Source organism: Liolophura sinensis, chromosome 1 (assembly GCF_032854445.1).
Source record: "Liolophura sinensis isolate JHLJ2023 chromosome 1, CUHK_Ljap_v2, whole genome shotgun sequence".
NCBI lineage: Eukaryota > Metazoa > Mollusca > Polyplacophora > Chitonida > Chitonidae > Liolophura > Liolophura sinensis.
In genome coordinates, this window is record NC_088295.1 from 4,730,421 (window position 1) to 4,752,160 (window position 21,740).

The 21,740-nt window shown below is 42.6% G+C and overlaps 1 protein-coding gene across 1 annotated transcript; it reads left to right on the forward strand.

Moving 5' to 3' along the window:
- Positions 1 to 363: 363 nt before the first annotated feature.
- LOC135461867 (aquaporin-10-like) lies at positions 364 to 17,777 on the forward strand. Its single transcript, XM_064739136.1, has 7 exons — positions 364 to 483; positions 9,635 to 9,761; positions 11,277 to 11,414; positions 12,212 to 12,330; positions 13,208 to 13,425; positions 13,714 to 13,949; positions 16,064 to 17,777. Exons 1-7 carry the CDS (start codon positions 364 to 366, stop codon positions 16,111 to 16,113), a joined length of 1,008 nt encoding a protein of 335 aa, XP_064595206.1. The 3' UTR covers positions 16,114 to 17,777.
- Positions 17,778 to 21,740: the final 3,963 nt, after the last annotated feature.

Below are 21,740 nucleotides of genomic sequence, written 5' to 3' on the forward strand. Positions count from 1 at the left end.
AGTCCCGGTCATCTCAGCAATCCTTTATCCCCACTGTAACCTACTGATTGGGGACAGTTTATCTATATAGTAGGTACAGAGCTCTGGATAGCGACCCAAGTGGGCCAATAAGATCGCCCGGCTTGCGGTATGTTGGGATTTATTTGTAGTATCCGAGTGCCAATCTTATTCAGACAGTGGGAGTGAGCGTAATAAGGAAGGTCTCTCTAGCTTATCTGGCCTTGTCACCAGAACCATTTCGCGGAGCCCTCCAAGGTGCTCACACAAAATAGTCTAACTGAGTGTATCCTATCATACCAACAAGAGTTTTAACCTGAGATTTAAATATTACCCGAAGTTTGGAAACTGTGAGCTTCGTCGGCCATGACAGCGCCGGACTCAAAGTACGTCCGATTCCGGGCATACTTACTGTCCAAAATCCGCGTGCGTAGTCCACTTGGGCGAGAAATCCTGTCCGAATTCATCGGCACCTTCTTCTTGGTGGTAAGTATGGTACCTAGCTAACTTTGAGCCGACTTTCGACAGAAACGTTGTGATAGAAACATCTCTTGGAATAGAAGTATTTTGAAAATAATATTCAAAGGTATTTTAATAACTTAAAAAATAATTCATTTATTTGTTTCTTGTTCCCAGTGTATGAACAAACGATGACTTTTAGTCAGAGTTGGTTTCGGGATCTGACTTGCATTGTGGCTTATGGACATTTGACCGTTTTAAGTTGAATCTTAATGCTTATACAATGATTAATGTAAAAGGATATCTATGGCGGACGTAATAACAACAAATGTGTTCTAATGTAAGAACATGACAATGCCGAAGCTAAAATTTACACACTAGAAAGGTTTCCTTGCCTGTGTGTATTAGTTAATGTTCTACTTTGAGAAGACCACCATGCACGCTTTAATCAAACTACACGTCAGGATTCTGTACACTTCCATCCACAGTTCCTGGACAACTATAGTGTTTGATAATATGTTGAAGGTTTGGCCAGTTAGTTCTCGATACTTCGCTGGATGAAAGATTATGGGTTTATTGATCAGATAAAGGTTTGATTGGTTGCATGTCAGTACTTTCTTAGAAAAAGGACAATCCGTTTTGACAATAAACTGAAAGGTTGGACAGTCAGTTTTCGATGCTTCCTCGGGTCAAAGAAAATCGGATTTGGATAAAGGTGGTAGTTTTAGGCAGTTCCTTTAGGGACTGTACGTTTCGCTTTCATCTGTCTCCATTTTATTCCATCCGGTTGACCATGGTGTGTTGTGTCAGGGACATTGAACATCCCTATTTTATATGAATTTGTACACTTTTGGGTTCTGTTCATCAACGTATAAGCAGTATCAGACAGACGCTCACCCAGCCTATGATCCTCTTATATCATACACTGTGGTAATAGGCATTGTTTGCCTGAGTGTTGAGTGGTGGTTTTATAGAAGCGCTACTTTAATTACTTAACGCTGTTTAATTGGGCCTTCCAGTACTTGAGGGCTCACTCGTCTGCGGCAGTTTAACATATGTAGGCTATCAGTATAAACCAGAAAACTTATAGTTGTGAACTATTTCTGCGCTCAAACATCTTTACAGGCCTGTTGGTGACGTAGGAGGCGCTATATGCGATGGATTTATCCATTTTGAAGGAAAGTGATAGAAGTACTTTTACGGATTTATGTCGCACTCTCATTATTTTATACTGGTCTGCATGTTACACGAAAATCAATCCAATTCCACTAGAAAGTGACGTGACAGAATATTGTTGAGGAAAGCCAAGAAAGCAATCATGCAGGGTATATGATTCCTCTGGCTTGATTCTATATCAGGAATTTCTTATTTATCATAGACATACTACCATGTAAATTGATATATTTTTCTCTTCAAGTCGAAGTGGTCAACAAACTCTTGCATTTTATAAGGCACAGTTTGAGCTACATGACGAATGGGTACGTTTTCTCCTATCACTGGAATGCTGGCAACCGGTAAATACGGTGGGAATCCCGTCATTTCAATTAGTGAAAAGTTAATTATTTCACATTAAGTTTTATGGTGCTATTAACGCTACTAATATTAACGGAAGAAGTTCAGAATTTCACTAAAATTTAATTTTAGTGTAATAAAGTACACTGAAATTATTGCACAAAGATTTAGATAAGTGCATGCTTCAAGATAGCATGTTCACATTTTCAACATGATTTGGTACAGTTTGTTTCTCATCTGCGTTGTAAGCATTATGTCTATAGGAGTCAATTCACACACAGATGTAACTATTGCTGTTTTCCACTTTATACCCTTATATCATACCATTTACTTGGACTATTGGTGCAGAAAATGGGCTGTCTTAATTATGATTCAAAATTTTACACCTCGCTGTGTTGCAAAGGTGTCACCAATCCTCTGTGTGTGTGCGTGTGTGTGTGTGTGTGTGTGTGTGTGTGTCTGTGTGTGTGCGTGTGTGTCTGTTTTGTTTGAGCGAATATACAGCTGTGGTATGACGGCAACCTAAAGTTGAATCCAACATGCTTATCAGACAATCTCTACGAGACGAATGTTTACTAATGCTTATTCGAGAAAAAAAGCAACACCGGAAATAACATTCTGGTATTAAGAGGGTACTTAATAGAAAGTGATAGTGGAAGTTGCGGTCTTTAATGACTGGGCTGGTTGAAAAGTTGTCTTGTAATAGACCAAATGAGGTGAGCATTCAGTTTTGTTTGAGGCACTGACCGTGATCAGAAGATGAAGACAAACATCTGCCCGTAACAGGCGGAATAGCATCCAAATATTGACAGTTGTTATACACACACTTGATGTGGTTAGTGGATAGTGTGAAGTGAATAAGCGATACAGTGAGAACGCCGTGTTATTACGTGACAATCTGCTGTGAACCGTCTACTTACTATGGCTTAAACCTGTTACAGGAGATTAAGCGTGTTTCCAATAAGCTTAAACGACAAGGATCAACACAACGGACACGAGACCTTCACACCTCCGTGCTTAACCCAAGTCTGGCTCTATCACTAGACAAGTAAGCACAAAGCTTCCTAAATCAAGTTCTCGTAACTTTTTCGCAAATCACATCACCTTATGGCGCAATAGCCTAGACAACGTCTTTAACGAAAAATGTTTGAGAAACATGACTTACGAATTTTTGTTAAAGTGGCCCTGTATGCACAGCAATATCACAATGGCATTTTTCTAGAAGCTGACGAGAGATATTAGGTCGGGAGATATTTGAGTACTACTCCATTCCTAAAAATCTGTAAAAAAAAATGTCACTGTATTGCTCGTGAGATTCAGACTTCTCCGGAAACATGTGATTTCAGCCTAGGTGTACAGTGTAGTGCGATGAATACAGGGCTGTGGTTTACATTATTGAGCAAGTTCACCAAGGAATCTATAAGTGGTGGAGAAAGGGTGAATGCATTGCTGCAATCTATTCATGGATATTTTCTGTAAATCTCTAGGTGGTCGGGAGACAAAACAGCTATTTCTGCGCCAGACACAATGGTAATATTTATTCACCTAGCTTTTTTATTTTGAGCGTTATAATCATGTCAGGCCGGGGCGTATTGTGACCGCTGAATACGGTGATCTAATTAATCCCACCCTGAGAGAACTCTTCTTTGAACTCAAGGTTTGCGCTGTATTTAAAACAAGCACGTGGAGACCTCATGTCGCATTGTCAGATCCCTCGGACTATATAATGAAGAGTTGTCCTACGTTTTTTTTTTCAACTTCAATCTCTCAAGCGTCACGTGATGACGCAATTTACCGTACTGGTTAATCCTTACTGAACTTTTGTCTCTACCAGCCATTCGTTCTTTGTTCTACTTCTGACCACCGTACCTGTAGACAATGTATTGTTACATTTGGCCTCTCTTAACGAAACGATTAGAATTCTTAAGATAGAGGTACATGAAGGCTAACTCTATTTCTGTATATGCCTTGAGGGCCGGTCCTGTCGTTGTTCACTCCTCCATACTCTAAGTGTTAATTTGGTTCGCAGTCCTGACCCATCGCTTTATCACACTGCCGGTATTGATGTAACTATACAATTAAAACGTCTTTGTATATAATTACCATATTAATATATTTATTGGACAAAAAAGAACTATACTTCTTAATTACCAAACATGCACTGATGCGTTTGAAAAGCCATTACTTGGTCCTGATTAGAATTTTGCCTTGGTATACAATTACACGAAAATGGCGGCGCTGCTGTGTAATTATTCCGTTTGTTCCAAAACCTGCGGATGGTCGTGGGTTTCCCCCGGGCTCTGCCCGGTTTCCTCCCGCCATAATGCTGGCCGCCGTCGTATAAGTGAAACATTCTTGAGTACGGCGTAAAACACCAATCAAATAAAATGAATAAATTTTTTCCAAACATTGTATACAGATTTTAAGTAATTATTATGCCATTTGCTCTTATTTAAGTACATCATACCTGAGTCTGTTTCACTGGATTTTTAATCTAACGTCTATGTTACAAGTACGCATGCCTACTATTGATTAGCATACAAACAATAAACTTTAGTCCTCTGTCTCGCACAACTCTTCAAACACATGAAACTGCTTCTAGATGGACTGATTTTCTTTGCATGTAAAATATATGAAACAATATGGATTATGAGAATCTGAAAAGAGAGAATCTCAAGTTTGACTTCACTGGAAGTGGTACCTACTGCAATTATATGTGTGTACTATTTGAACTTGGTATAGGCTGTAAACATTATTTTCCATTCTGTGTACCGTATATACCAGCATTTTGGGGCAAGTTAGGGTCAATGCAGCGTGAAGCATAGTGGTTTATATAAATGTGTACCTACACCATTAAGACTCTGTTTGTATCGCCTATTATGCAACATGTGTTAAAAAAGAATATTATATATCACGGCGTACCCCCGTTGCTAGGTAACGATTTCTCTTCCACACAAAAACCAACACTTCTGTGCAGAGGTTGTTTATCGTCCCATCCGCTCAGCTTTGATCGCGTACTCAAGATACATGTACGCTTAATGACATCCTATACAACCAGCTTCTCAGCCAGTAATCAATCGATTGTTAAGTTTAAACAGTATCGGAAGGTCACTGTTTACAGTTTGTTATGCGAGAAGATGTGAGGGTATCTTTACAACGCCCTCTACCTTACTGATAGCATGCGGTCCACTATTCCCCCACTCTTCTGACAGTGGTATTTCTCTTATCGCTGTGTGGTGGGACATTGACATTATACCGTCACATCTGATCCCCACGCCCATATCAGATAAGATAGGAAAAACTTGAAACAAAGAATGTGTGGTAAACATTTAGTGACGATGTGTTTTTACATGGATACAGTCGTACACATTTATACACGTAGTATCTTGGACAAGTACAAGAAATGCTGGGTATACACATGCTGAGACATGCTGTCATATATATGTATATCATCTACTCACCTTGAAAGTTGTGTTATAAATCTCTAAGGCTCTTTTTTCTTGGGGGCGGGAAGGTCTGACAGCAACCTGCGGATGGTTTCGGTTTCCTCCCACCATAATGCTGGCCTTCGACGTATAAGTGAAATATTCTTGAGTACAGCGTAAAACACCAGTCAAATAAATAAATAAATAAATAAATCTTTTTCTCGGGGCATAAAATTGTGCTGAAAATCTCTAAGGCTGTAGTTTCCGGGTCGTGAAGGTTGTGTTTACAGCCTCTAAGGCTCTTGTTCTCGGGTCGTGAAGGTTGTGTTAACGGCCTATAAGATTCTTGTTCTCGGGCCGTCAAGGTTATGTTTACAGCCTCTAAGGCTCTTGTTCTCGGGCCGTGAAGGTTGTGTTTGCAGCGTCTAAGATTCTTGTTCTCGGGCCGTGAAGATTGTGTTTACAACCTCTAAGGCTCTTGTTCTTGGGTTGTGAATGTTGTGTTTACAGCCTCTGAGGCTGTTGTTCTCGGTCCGTGAAGTTTATTCTTACAGTCTCTAAGGGTCTTGTTCTCCGGCTATGAAGGTTGTGCTTACAGAGTTAAGGCTCTTGTTCTCCGGCAATGAAGGTTGTGTCTACAGCCTCTAAGGCTCTTGTGCTCGGGCCGTGAATGTTGTGTTTACAGCCTCTAAGGCTGTTGTTCTCGGGCCGTAAAGGCTCTATTTACAGCCTCTAAGACTCTTGTTCTCGGTCCGTGAAGTTTATGCTTACAGTCTTTAAGGCTCTTGTTCTCGGTCCGTGAAGATTGTGTTTACGGCCTCTAAGGCCCTTGTTCTCGGGCCGTGGAGTTTATTCTTACAATCTCTACGGTTCTTGTTCTCCGGTCGTGAAGGTTGTGTTTACAGCCTGTAAGGTTCTTGTTCTCGGGCCGTGAAGATTGTGTTTGAAATCTCTAATGTCCCCGTTCTCCGGTCGTGAAGGCTGTGTTTACAACTTCTAAGGCTCTTTTTTGTCAACCGTGAAGATTGTGTTTGAAATCTCTGAGGCTCTTTGTCTCGGGCCGTGAAGTTTATACTTATAATCTCTAACTCTTGTTCTAGGGACATAAAATGTGTTTAAAGTTTCTAAGGCTCTTTTTTGTCAACCGCGAAGATTGTGTTTAAAGCATCTAAAGCTTTTGTCTCGGGCCGTTAAGTTTAAGCTTACAGCCTGTGAGGCTCTTGTTCTCCGGCCGTGAAGTCTGTGTTTACAGCCTCTGAGGCTCTTGTCCTCCGGCCGTGAAGTCTGTGTTTACAGCCTCTGCGGCTCTTGTTCTCCGGCCGTGAAGGTTGTGTTTACAGCCTCTGAAGCTCTTGTTCTCCGGCCGTGAAGTCTGTGTTTACAGCCTCTGAGGCTCTTGTTCTCCGGCCGTGAAGGCTGTGTTTACAGCCTCTGAGGCTCTTGTTCTCCGGCCGTGAAGGCTGTGTTTACAACCTCTAAGGTTCTTTTTTGTCAACCGTGAAGATTGTGTTTGAAATCTCTGAGGCTCTTTGTCTAGGGCCGTGAAGGTTGTGTTTACAGCTTTACAATCTTCACGGCCCGAGAACAACTATGAAGACTGTGTTTGAAGGCTTTTGTCTCGGGCCGTGAAGTCTGTGTTTACAGCCTCTGAGGCTCTTGTTCTCGGGCCGTTAAGTTTAAGCTTACAGCCTGTAAGGCTCTTGTTATCGAGTCGTGATGGTTGTGTTTACAGCCTCTAAGGCTCTTGTTCTTGGGCCGTGAAGATTTTGTTTGAAGTGTCTAAGTCTCCTGTTCTCGGGTCGTGAAGTTTGTGTTTACAGCCTCTGAGGCTCTTGTTCTCGGGCCGTGAAGTTTAAGCTTACAGCCTGTAAGGCCCTTGTTATCGAGTCGTGAAGGTTGTGTTTACAGCCTCTAAGGCTCTTGTTCTCGGGCCGTGAAGAATTTGTTTGAAGTGTCTACGTCTCTTCTTCTCTGGTTGTGAAGTTTGTGTTTATAGCCTCTAAGGCTCTTGTTCTCGGGCAGTGAAATTTGTGTTTACAGCTTGTAAGGCTCTTGTTCTCCGACCGTGAAGATTGTCTTTACAGCGTCTAAGGTGCTTGTTCTCGGGCAGTGAAGTTTATACCTACAATCTCTTTCTCGTGCCGTGAAACGTGTTTACAGTCTCTAAGGCTCTTTTTCTCAGACCGTTAAGGCGTGTGTTTGAAGTTTCATGCCCTTGTTCTTCGATGGTAAAGGTTGTGTTTGAAGTCTGTAAGGCTCTTGTTTTTCAACCATGAAGATTGTGTTTGTAGAATTTGGACGGTCAGTCTAAACTGACAATGGCCTTGCTGCACATCACATACGAAAACTTCTGCTGCATTACAGACGCTGCATTCTCCATGTGAATGTATTTCAGTCTGGGTTGGCGGCCTCTGCAGATCAAACAGTAGACCTCTTGTCAAGCTGCGCTCACACCACTCGTCGAATGAAAGTAGTGTTAGTTCATGCGTTAGTTCATGTAGAATTCGACAAATCACATGGTTTGAATGCAGCTTACGAGATAGAATTGTCCTAGTTTCAATACCCCTGTCGCATTCGACCAGTTCATACGACAAATCGCATTCTGGGAAAGTTGAAAAAAAAGTTGAAAAAGGGCAGATGGCTACACTGAAAGTTTAATTACTGCTCTGTTACAAGCTTGAAATGCTTCATTAAAAGTTAAATAATGAATTGTCATGCTACATACGTAAGCTTATATACGCTTGCCCTACCATCCAGTACTGTGTGTACTGTGGACACATTTCGCGAGACTCTCAAACAAAGCAAAGGTATCTTATAGTTTATCGTGGTTAAAAGTTAATGCAGGTATATTTGTATTTTGGGATAAAGTCATTAATCATAACATACTTGTACTAAACTACTGACGTCTGAGAAGGTCATTATTTAGGTCCTGTCCGCGAACGCGGACGTCTCAGCTGGGAACCTCAGTCCGCCACGTGGTCAGCGCAAGAACAGCTAATCTCAACCTTTGTTTGAGTAAGAAATTTATCGGGCGTATTTATTAGCAAATATATGACAGGTATAATTGGTGCAATGTGTGAGTGACCTGGGTGTGCAACCATAGATAAAACAGATGGAGTGTTTTTATACAGGCCTAAGATGCCCACTGACCTGCTGAGTCCATCTATAATCGTGTGTTTTTAACACGGTGCAAAGAAAACAGCCCCTTTACTTGGTGACCTTTGTGTTCTGTTGCTTTAATTTCTGTACCATTGTCAACCATCTGCAAGATGTATCAGTATTGACATCTGAGTAACATTGATAACCATCCACAAAATGCTTTAAACCTGATATTGGTGTACCACCGTCAATCATCCATAAGATAATTCAGTGGTGACATTTGTGTACCACCGTCAATCATCCGCAAGATAATCCAGTGCTTTAATTTGTGTACCATCGTTAATCATCCACAAGATAATCCAGAGCTGAAATTTGTGTACCATCGTCAATCATCCACAAGATAATGCAGTGTTGACATTTGTGTACCATCGTCAGTCATCCACAAGATAATCCAGTGTTGACTATTGTGTACTATTGTCGATCATCTACAAGATAATTCAGAGCTGACATCTGTGAGATGACAAATGACAGAGTACTGTCATTTGTGTACTATTATCGATCATCTACAAAATGACACAGTGTTGACGTGTTTATCCGGAAAATGCTCTAAACGTAGTACCCATGTCCCACTATCAACTATGAACAAGATGCATGCAAAGGAAAGTCAGTGTTCTGTCGTCAACCATTTTGTCCTGCCATCGTCCCAATACAAAATGCCTCAAACTAGACCCGTGTTTACCTGAAAAGCCTTAATCCTGCCATTCCATCATCACCATCTCTGTCACAACAGATTATAATGAGAGCTGGGGGAAAAACAAATACAATTTTCATAAAACGTACTGATTTCCCTAAAGTGTAATAAATTATAATGCAAGTGTCATCACAATGAAAAAAGGAAAAAAAGTCAAATAATTCAAATAATTATATTGTGATGACACCTAGATCGATGGTTATACAACCACCCATACCTGATAACATTATAGATTAGAAACTAGAGAAAACTTTCTGAATCTTATACAGTCTCTCTGCATTTACCTACAACAGAGATATTCACGTGTTATCACGAAGGCTTTGTTTTGGGTGTTCTGATTGACATGACTAGTGTACGTACATGCACTCATTTCTATGTTATTTCCTCGCAGACGTTTGCGGTAGCCTCTGGTGCCCAGTATGTGTTGAGCAGGCAGGAGTTGAGCAGTTTTCTGACGGTGAATTTGGCCGGAGGCGTAGGACTCACGTTCGCCGTGTACTGGTCATGTGGGCCATCAGGTACGTGCAGAGCAGGACTCACATTCGCCATGTACTTGTCATGCTGACCCTGGCGCACGTACAGAGCATGACTCACATTGGCGGTGTAGTTGTCATTCGGACCCTCAGGTACGTTTAGAGCGTGACTCACATCCACCGTGTACTGGCCATTTAGATTTGGCGTGTACTGGTCATTTGGACCTTCAGGTATCCATTCGCTGAACTTGTTATTCGGACCCTTAGGTATGTACAGGGCATGACTCATATTCACCATGCTCTTGTCATTCGGATCCTGAGGTGAGTTCAGAGCATGACTCACATTCGCCATGGATTTGTCATTCGGATCCTGAGGTAAGTTCAGAGCCTGACTCACATTCGCTGTCACTTGGACCCTCAGACACATACAGAGCATGACTCACGTGCTGCCTCGTGTTCGCAGTGAGCCTGACACACATTTGTCGTGTACTGATCATTCGGATCCTCAGGTACCCAGTGAGCTTGATTTACATTCGCCCTGTATTGGTTATTTGGACCCTCAGGTACGAAGTGAGAATGACTCGCGTTCGCTGTGAATTTGTCATTCGAACCCTCGTGAGCTTGAACGGTAATCACGATCATTCGAACTCCCAGGTGTGTACAGAGCATGAATAAAATTCGCCGTTATCATTCGGACCTTAGGTACTTTCAGAGCAAAGTTCACATTCGTCGTATACTGGTCATTTGGACCCTGGGGTACGTAGTGAGCATGACTCGCATTCGCTGTGAATTTGTCCTTCTGACCTCAAGTACACGGTGAACATGTACACATTTCTCGACTAATTGCAGACAAAGTAGAACTTTCAACAAATATATGTGAAAGGCTACATACATGGACTTAGACAGTATTCATTCCTGAACAGCCGTATGGATATGTCACATGAGTGTGTACAAGAACTATCTCCGCAACTGTGTTGACCTTGAGGTTAAGAATTGATGTTGTAGTTGGTGCTGAGCATTGAACAGGCCGAAATAAGAACATGGCCTGTATGAATGTGATGAGCTTTAAATGAAGGCTTCAACAGATACGATTTTCACAGAGTAATGAAAAGGCGCACAGGTGAAATGGACAACAGATGCGATGTTTACAAAGTAATGGAAAGGAGCACAGGTGAAGTGTACAACAGCAATAGGGCTAATTTGCGCAGTTTACAAAAAATATTTTATCGTTACGCAACCTAACCCTGGGGTGATTAAACACATCAGAAGGTTTCTTTACAAATGTGTAACACGTTATTCTGACCCATTCTTTAAACATTTTGCGGGGGATGTTATCATGCTACAAGGCTATATGAATCAAAGATTACACTTGCGAGCAAAACAAATATTTACTTACTTACATTACGGCAGTCATCCAATGGTCACTTTGTGCATCATCAGCGCCCAAGATGGCAGCCGTTGTTAACTCTTTTCTGAATTTTACTACCTTCACAATGATATTTTATCCACATGTATGCTTAATGAAGTTAATATCTTATGATGTCTCCTTTGATGCTGTAGGCGCCGTGCTGAATCCGTCCGTCACGTTAGCTTTCTGCATAGAGGGGAGAATACCCTGGTGGAAATACCCGTTCTACGCCATAACTCAGGTCTGCGCAGCCTTTGTCGCCGCTGCCATACAGTTCGGGGTTTACCATGGTAAGTATACTCATACACCAGTGTAACGTACCAACCGTTCTACGTTCTGATGTCCGGGCTACACTCACACTTTTCTGATCGAGTTCTTAGGGTTTTTTTCCAGGTTAACTGATCTATGGTAGGTTGAAGATAAATAAATCTGAAACTGTACAGGTGTTTAGTGTAATTATGTAGTGTCTTTGCTGTTTGTGCTCACACTCTTGAACAGTCTCATTTTATGGAAATAAAGGATAACAAACGCCAAACAGAAGGACTGCGACCGACTTTTGTGATGAATGTTACCTGTTAAGGTGCGTTATAAATCCGAAAGGACGTGTTATCAGTTATCTGTTCATATAGACAATACACTATTCAGGGGATATGGCTAGACTTTTACGGGAACAGTTGTTTAATAAACGCTGCGAAATCTTTTTCTAGACATTATTTTCCTGACATATATAGATGTTGCCCACCTTATGTTACATAATTATCCTCCTCGCCTCAAGTTCTGTCTTCGTGGCTTTCAGAATTTATTAGAATATGGTTTTAGACAGTCTTTATGATGCGTTGTGACTTCAACACTGCGTTAGGTATCAATATCTACAAACCTTACCTCCATGTTTTCCACTCCGGCTCTATGTGGGAAGGTCTGCCAGCAACCTGCGGATGGTCGTGGGTTTTCCCCGGGTTCTGCCCTGTTTCCCCCCACCATAATGCTGGCTGCCGTCGTACAAGTGAAATATTCTTGAGTACGGCATAAAACACCAATCAAATAAATAAATACCTCCGTGTTTTTACTACACTGTTTGAACTCGCAGATGCCATCAACCACTATGACGGCGGTGTTCGGCAGACGTACGGACCCCAGGCCACGGCCGGAATCTTCTCCACATTCCCCCAGGATTACGTCTCCACCACAAACTGCTTCTTTGACCAGGTAACGCCGTCAGACGCTGCCGTCTGCCATGGCGGTTTATGAGAACAGACGGTTTTTAAATCATTTTTAAAGATTGTAAATACTGTTGCCCTGATAGTTACTTGTAAGTGACACTGTCTTATTACGGTATCTACATTAATGTGGCCCAATGCGTTTGTTACGGTACCGGTAGTTACGTAGTTACTCAGCCTTACTATATACACCGCCTTATTACGGTAGTCACGTAAATGTGGCCCTACTGTACACACCGTCTTATTACGGTAGTCACGTAAGTGTGGCCCTACTGTAGACACCGTCTTATTACGGTACCGGTAGTTACGTAAATATGGGCCTACTGTAAACACCGTCTTATTACGGTACCGGTAGTTACGTAAATGTGGCCCAACTGTAGACACCGTCTTATTACTGTACCGTTAGTTACGTAAATGTGGCACTGCTGTGAATACTGCCTTATTACAGTAGTTACGTATACATGGGCCTACTGTAGACACTGTTTTATTACGATAGTTAAGTAAATATGGCCTTATTGTAGACACCGTTTTATTACGGTAGTTACATAAATGTTGCCCTACTGTAGGCGCCGTTTTATTGAGCTAGTTACGTAAATGTGGTCTTACTGTCTCCCCCTCGCTACGTCCGGTTTCTTCTCACCATAGTGCTGGCCGTCGCCGTATAAGTGAAACACTCTAGGGTACGGCATAAAACATCAATCAAGTAAATAAATAAATAAAATACATACTTTACACAATATGTTGTAGTGAAGTGCACATGGTGCTACTACATGTATAAGTGTGCGAAACGAGACCAATAATCTTCCACAAAATGTACGAAAAAGTTCTCACTGAGAACCACTTACTAGACGTCCCCTTTTCCACAGGTATTTGGAACATTCATTTTGGCTGGGTGTATCCTGGCGATGACAGACAAGCGACATATGTTTCCTTCAAAAGGTCTGTTACCCATTGCTTTGGGCCTGATCGTCTTTGCGATTGGCACATCTTTCGCACTCAACTGTGGTTACGCCATCAACCCAGCCCGGGATTTCGGACCTCGCCTCTTCACGGTCGTGGCGGGATGGGGGATAGAACCAATCAGGTAAGTAAGGTAGTCGAAGTCGATGGTCATTAGAGTCCGGTCATATGCTATGAGGCAACCTATACTCAATGTATTAGATTGGGGATAGTCAGTGCGTAGGCATGGGTAACATATGAATTTCTCAGCAACGAGTATTATAGCTATTGTTAACAGGAAATAATGCCAAAATAAACTGATGTTATGCGACTCTTGCACATCTATACCAAAATTTTTTTTTGTTAAAAACAATGTAACAAGTGCAAGTGTTTCTGATGATGAATATAATGAATTTTCCCCACTTAATTGCAGTTACCGGAATTATAACTGGTTCTGGGTGCCGATCGTGGGTCCCCTAGTTGGCGCCACTGTCGCCTGTTTTGTGTACAACATCTTCATCCAAGCCCACTGGCCACCGGAAGATGAGGATGAGAATGATCCTGTGGACGACGTGGAACAGGGCAAGTCCATGAATAGGCTCAGCACGATCTCCACCGTTGATAACGGAGCGGCTCTGGAGGGCTTGGACAATAAGGGTTTCTCTGAAGGTAAGGAAATCATCTTGAAAGACGATCTGCACCAGTTTGCCCAGCGGTCGGCCCGTGAAGCTTAATAAATGTTATTCTGTAATGAAGCTAATTTCCACCTGTGTGATCTTTTTTTCAATACTGTAAACGTAGAAGGTACAGCTGTGAATGTTTCTGTATAACTGTGAATGTTTTACTTGTAAACTCTGAACAATAATTGAGCCTTCTGTAACCTATTTGCGCCCTCTAGCTACAATCTCTCTATGCCAGAATCTGTTAGCCAATACTAGCATGGTGCATTTCTTTTCTCTTTTTGTACAAAGCCTAGTAATTCATGTACATTAACATGCACAGTTAAGTAGATTAAGTGTACAGAGTTAAGTAGATTAACTTTCCACATGTACATATGACTTATCAGTCAGTGTTTGTTACTAAAGAACAGGTTTATACCTGAAACCAGTAACTGTTACCAATAGTTAGGTAAACATACTATTGTATGGATAAATATGGTTGTTTCTCAAAAAGAGAAAGGCAGGTGAGGGAGTTGACCTGTAAGGACTTCAGAATCTGGTGACTCCCATGTTAGGTATAATAAATGCCTGTTGTTACTGAGAACGCCTTGGGGGGTTTTCCTATCTACGTTAGACATGGAATGAAGATAAATGACGGTGACCATCCCGGTCGCAATTTTACTTAAGACCCTAAACCCAGTCTTACTACTACTTATCATTCATCCTGTTTTATCTTTGCTTCCCATCTGCCATGCTCCTGACTTTCCCTCCTCCTTGCTCTTTGCTTCCCATCTGCCATGCTCCTGACTTTCCCTCCTCCTTGCTCTTTGCTTCCCATCTGCCATGCTCCTGACTTTCCCTCCTTCTTGCTCTTTGCTTCCCATCTGCCATGCTCCTGACTTTCCCTCCTTCTTGCTCTTTGCTTCCCATCTGCCATGCTCCTGACTTTCCCTCCTTCTTGCTCTTTGCTTCCCATCTGCCATGCTCCTGACTTTCCCTCCTTCTTGCTCTTTGCTTCCCATCTGCCATGCTCCTGACTTTCCCTCCTTCTTGCTCTTTGCTTCCCATCTGCCATGCTCCTGACTTTCCCTCCTCCTTGCTCTTTGCTTCCCATCTGCCATGCTCCTGACTTTCCCTCCTTCTTGCTCTTTGCTTCCCATCTGCCATGCTCCTGACTTTCCCTCCTTCTTGCTCTTTGCTTCCCATCTGCCATGCTCCTGACTTTCCCTCCTTCTTGCTCTTTGCTTCCCATCTGCCATGCTCCTGACTTTCCCTCCTTCTTGCTCTTTGCTTCCCATCTGCCATGCTCCTGACTTTCCCTCCTTCTTGCTCTTTGCTTCCCATCCCTCAAGCTTTTTGCTTCTCATCCCCACGCATCTCGCACCTGAATTACCTCACGTTTTACACCTCATCTGCTGCGCGTCTTGCACCTCATCCTCCACACATCTTACACCTCATCTGTAGCGCGTCTTGCACCCCCTCGCCTTCTACTTTCCACAATGCCCTACCGGCCACGCTCTTCACCTGCATCCACATGCGCTCTCACCAATCCTCCATGTTCCTCGCCCCCATCCACCACGCCCTTGGCTCCACCGGCCACGCTCTTCTCCTGCATCCACATGCGCTCTCTCCAATCCTCCATGTTCCTCGCCCCCATCCACCACGCTCTTGGCTCCACCGGCCACGCTCTTCTCCTGCATCCACATGCGCTCTTTCCAATCCTCCACGTTCATCGCCCCCATCCACCACGCTCCTGCCCCCGCCAACCACTGTCCTCGCCCGCATGTGCCGTGCTATTGCCGCCTCTCCCGCTGGTGTCAGATCTATCCTCAGTCCCCCGTCTTTCGTTTCAGGATGGCAGGATCCCGTCACACTGAGAAGCCTGAAGCGGCTTTAGACTCACGGGAAGGACCTATACATGATGATCATTCACGGAGGCGGGAAACAAGACCGATCGAGCCCTTCATGTCAGAAACACTGTCATTGCTAGTGATATTCATGTGTAAAACTGCATATTCTGGCTAGTACTCGACCATGCCGAACCTCAATACTCTATCGTGCCTGTAAAGCCAGGTATTTCTCTGGGAAACTAAACCCCTTCCAACCAGTTATTTTACTTTACAGAGCGTTTCCGAGGTCACCGCCGGGATCCCGTGAAGACGTCCAGGTTATGACATCCAGGCTCAACCAATCAAAACTAGCCGATCTCGACACGTGCCGAAAACTGGAAGGCGCAGGCAGCCTCATGACTGACATCATGACAGTTAAAACCTTTAGTTCCGGCCCTACCCTTAGCTATAATTAAGTGCAGGAAGGATTGTATCGAGAGGGTTTGAAATCCACATACAGACAATTTCCGAGAGATTGACCCTTTGCAGCCAGAATTTTCAGCACGTTTCTGTGCATGAAACTTATATCCTTTGCAGTGGTTACAATACTTGTACGTGTATGTGTTCCAGTATCAGGTCACACACCCTAGGAGGGCGGTCAGCTCACCTCAGTGCAATGGGGTGCTCATGCCATTTACAGCGGTTATAATGCATGTACATGTATATGTTAGAGTACCAGTTCACACACCCTAGGAGGGCGGTCAGCTCACCTCAGTGCAATGGGGTACTCATGCCATTTACAGCGGTTATAATGCATGTACATGTATATGTTAGAGTACCGGTTCACACACCCTAGGAGGGCGGTCAGCTCACCTCAGTGCAATGGGGTACTCATGCCATTTACAGCGGTTATAATGCATGTACATGTATATGCTAGAGTACCAGTTCACACACCCTAGGAGGGCGGTCAGCTCACCTCAGTGCAATGGGGTACTCATGCCATTTACAGCGGTTATAATGCATGTACATGTATGTTAGAGTACCGGTTCACACACCTTAGGAGGGCGGTCAGCTCACCTCAGTGCAATGGGGGTACTCATGCCATTTACAGCGGTTATAATGCATGTACATGTATATGTTAGAGTACCGGTTCACACACCTTAGGAGGGCGGTGAGCTCACCTCATTGAAATGGGGTACTCATGTAAAAAACGTCCCAGGACTCTTCTGAGCTTTCCTCAGTTCTCACTCAGGTATCCTCTACCAGCCTGTGTCAGTCATGCATGTTTTCTATATAGATGACGCTGATCGTTTTAAGGCACACCAGTACACAAAGAGATTTACTGGTATAAGAAAGCGTGCACACCAGAGTAGAGAAACATTTGTAGGTGTTATTATGATATCAATACTAGTATTCATTTCAATCACGCAGAAAACTGGGCTTTTGCAAGGTATTGTCATTGACAGACTGGTGTCTCAATGGACACATATTATACCTCTAGAAATGCCAAGTTTATTACTTAGCGTAGAATTCAGGTGTTATGTTATCATTTTATATATTATTTGTTTACTGAGTACATTAAATGTATATGGAATTAAAAGCACTGCTACGTGTAATTGCTATTATTCTAAACACCCATTTTCCTTTTTGTGTGAGCTATGCACATTAAACATGTCTTGTTATACGTCTGTACAGGGGCCTCCTTGGCTCAGTTGAGTTCTAATGTTAGAAAAACACAGTTCTCTTGTTTGTTTTACCAATCGAAGAAACTAATGTATTAGTTAAATTCTTTCTGCTTGTTTTCTAGTCCAGATATTGTACAAAGATATCGGGACTGTATGGAAGAACTGCAAGGGTATGCCAGACCATTCCACTGACTTCCTTCATTCGGCTCTAATGTACAATTTACGAACCTGCTTGTGTGACACATGATTGTGCTTTAGCTGCAATGCTCCACATCTCTGGTTTTCAGTTAAGGGGCATGATGGTCTATGCGTTAAAAATAAATAAAATGTATATCGATATGTGTTGTTTTGTTTTGTTGTTCGTGTAACCCTGTTGGAACCCATTCCTACAGCAGTCCAGCCATGCTCAACAAAGCAGGAAAACGCACGTGTAAGCAACGATCCTCCATATATGAGAGATCTCATACAAAGAGAGCTACCGAGACCAAAAGCGGACGTTTGCTATTTTTTTATCTTGTATTTCCTGTGTTGTTTTTTTTTTACAACAAATTTGTAATTCAGTTATGCATATTAGCGCAACTTTCGTTGTTTTTATACGAAGTTTTAATTTTTACCGGTATTATGTTATTTTTTTATTTATTATATTTTTTTTGGATTTTGGTTGTAAGATTTGTAGTAACTTGTCGGGTTATTTTGGGGGGGAAATATATATTTCTAATATTTGTAGAAATAAAGACTATCAGGCTAATATCAAGTAGCAAAAAACATGGCATGGTAGTTACGTGCTGGTAACGTTATGAGGGTTTCGCACACGTGGGCCCAAATGTTAAGGCACTTTACGTTTTGTAGACGCCATTAAAAAATGACCACGTCTTATTTGTTTCTTAAAATAACCTTTATTAATCTTAAAATTGATATAATGAAGGAACCTGCTGGCAAAATTGAAAATCCACAAGTTAGAAAGGTAGAAAAACAAAACTGAAGTCTTTCCGAAAAGTTGTTTTTACGTACATTCAACAAGAAGCAATCCAACACATCTTCAGAGAGCAATGGCGCCAGACACAGCCTTTTGAACGCTAGTTCATCATCAGAAGGGCCGTTGTTAGTGCATATCTTTTAACAGTTATTTCCCTTACATTGCAAGTCAAGCTGTGGATGTACTAAGCAATGTTCTATCGATCTTGTCTACATCGAGTAAGTCAGCAATACTAAAGAAGAAGACTTACATCCTTAGATTAATCTTTAGTTAATAACTGACTGAATACGAATGTGTATTGTAGTTTAGAGGTATGTCATCATTCAGTCAGCAAGGGATAGTTATGAGTGTGCATGCGCAATGGCAACAAAATGACAAAAGTGTCCTTTAATTTTGACAAGTTGTACCGTCTGCAATTTGTCGAAACCTCGACAAATTATACAGTAAGTCGATGAGGCGAGATGTAACGGATCAACAAGCCGGACTACGTACACTCTGACGGACAACTCCATCCATGGATTCCCCTATCACATAGGCAGTTGTTACGACAGCTTGGACAGGGAACAGTTGACTCCAATAACGTAATTCCAAACTCTGCACAGCTCACTTTCTGCTTGCCTGTATCTTTTATTTCCTTGATGGCGCTCTTTATTATAGAGATGGAAATCGACATCCTACTTTTATTTCCTACCTTTAGGTACATGCAGGAAGATGGCGGCTTCCTAGAACATGCTTTGTCAATGTACATTTGGACAATTTATTGCGATACAATAAGGTATGAGTAAAAGTCACAGAAGTTATGCAGGATGAGACTTCTTTTTTTTCTTTTATTCATTTATTTAGTTGATTTGAATGTTACGATGTGACCAAGAATATTTCAGTTATTCAAAGGCAACCAGCATGACTATGGAAGAAAACTGGGCAGAGTCAAGTTTGACAGGCCAACCTTTTGCCCATTGCTCCTATGAGTTGTCATCCGTGTACTTCCGCGCTATCCATCTGCTTATTTCCACCAACTACTTGTGCCCTGTACATCTAGTTATTGCCCACCGATTTACTTCCACCCGTCTACTTGTGCCATGTCCATCTGCTTTATGTCCATCCAGCCACTTGTCTGTCCATCTGCTTATTGTCCATTTACCTTCTTGTCTCTGTTATAGTCCATCCATCCACTTGTCACATGTCCATATGCTTGTGCCATGGCCCTTTGCCTATTGCCCATCCATGCACTGGTCCCATGTTTATCTGCTTATTGCCCATCCATTCACTGGTCTCATGTTTATCTGCTTATTGCCCATCCATGCACTGGTCCCATGTTTATCTGCTTATTGCCCATCCATCTATTCCTCTGTCAATGTCTATCTACATTTTGTCCGCATATCGACTTATCACCCAGCTATATGTACTTGTCATCCATTTATCTTCTATTTATCGGTTGTCAGTCCTTAAACTCGTCCACACTTATTCTTGATCTGTCTTTCATCGTTTTCCCGTCACTTTCAAGACAGCAATGTGGAAAATCTGGACATTGTTTCTCTGGTAATGCCTAACCAAATACGGATATTAATCCCAACCTGATCAATATTTTGATATAAATCAATTCCCATGTCTTTTTGTATTGAAAATGTTAGAAAAGGACGATTCAGAGAAAGTGATCTTGGTGAATACTGAGGTGGCAGCAGGTCCTAAAGTCTTAACCAACTAGACCAGGAAAGGTCAAATACATTTATCTCACCTGAGGTGAATGACTTTTGGGGTCGGAGAAGTTAGTTTGTGTGGGATTGTGTGGAGTAACGGTTAGGTCAAGTCTATTAGCGAGAAGGTGCAAACCTGCCAATGTGGACAGATTTCTTGTTAGGATTGGTTCCAAGGTCATAGAATCCATCCACCCATTTGTTTTGTACAGAGGTAAACGGGAAATGTCTATGAAGAAATTATTGAGCTGTCAAACACCTGGGTGAGGCCTGACAATTCGTTACTTTGTGGCATAAGTGTAGCTTAATGGAGGCTCTGCTCTGATAGGGCGCTCCCGTCAGAGACTTGGCAGGCGTGAAAACAATTAGAAAACAGATGTGAGTATGGAGACAAAGGTGCGCCCAGCGGTACACGGACAGATCTCCACAACTCGGTCGGACGTCAATCAATATGCAGAGTACAGAAATCTGTAAAACAAATACATTAACGACCACAATCAGAGGATGGCATGTACAAGTATTGGCGCCATTGACCTCGCTTCAGTATCTTCAATAGAAATTCCGTGCGCTCAAGCTCTCCAAACTTCCAGTTTCTATTTTCTTCGTCTGTCCTGATTGTACAATATCAGCTCGCCATGGGATCAATCTGAGCTCCACAGGCTGTCAAAAGAGCCTCTTGCTCATGTAATAAAGAGATCCGAACAACAGGAGAGAGATGTGGTCGCGGACTGCGATTGCCGGCCTGCTCGGATCGAAGGCGGTGCACGGCTCAGCGATATCGGTGATCATTTCAACGAATTCCGCACTGTGTATAGCCAGCCTCAGACAGTTATACCCCTAGTCTGATTGCGTCCAGTTTGTGGGACGCAGGAGGGAGATGGGGTTGATCGGCTTTAAGGACAGGCGAGATGGAAGCCTGATGGATAGCTGGCTGCTTTTGCTCCGCACTCAGTTTACATGATCGGAATCTCAGGGACTAGGGGTTTTATAACGTACATCGATAAGCATTCTCTCTGGTTTGCCAAATCTGACAAAAGTCTCATGGCTAGAATATTATGATCGGTTGATGCCAGAAAAACCAGGTGACATGCCTGAGTGGACAATCGGTTGATGCCAGAAAAACCAGGTGACATGCCTGAGTGGACAATTGTGTAACCTAACATCCGCGGATACGCATAAATAGAGTTGTATCTGAACATTGTAGAAGTAGTGAACGTCTGTATGGGCGAGCAGGCAGGCGAACAAATCCACAGTATAAATTCTCAATATCCTATCCCGGAACATAGCTCCTCGTCAATCCCCAGCGATGCCCTCTCGCCAATCCTTACTGCTCTCTCGGATACACGTTTAATGCGCATTTTGTTTCTCCGCGGAAGGCTTGGGTTGTATAATACTGCCATTTATCTTCTCATCGGCGTTTATATAACACCAACTGTGTGGAAATATTGCCATTCCCAGTGTGTCATGAACCAGATCGAGTTTAGTGTAGTAATATAATAGCAGCCGCATCCCTGTAATAACGGCTGGCTAGCTTCTTCAGCCGTCCGACCGGTTCGCTCAAGCTGTTTACGGAAAAGTCCAGCTTCGGTGAAGCGTTAATACTGCAAGTTTATTGCA

What these genes read in the sequence shown, in the direction of transcription:
- LOC135461867 (XM_064739136.1), top strand. Translation starts at nt 364, where the DNA reads ATGACAGCGCCGGACTCAAAGTACGTCCGATTCCGGGCATACTTACTG. An exon ending in ACAGTTCGGGGTTTACCATG is followed by an intron (nt 11,415 to 12,211) that starts GTAAGTATACTC and finishes TTGAACTCGCAG; the next exon opens with ATGCCATCAACCACTATGAC. An exon ending in CAATAAGGGTTTCTCTGAAG is followed by an intron (nt 13,950 to 16,063) that starts GTAAGGAAATCA and finishes TTTACTTTACAG; the next exon opens with AGCGTTTCCGAGGTCACCGC.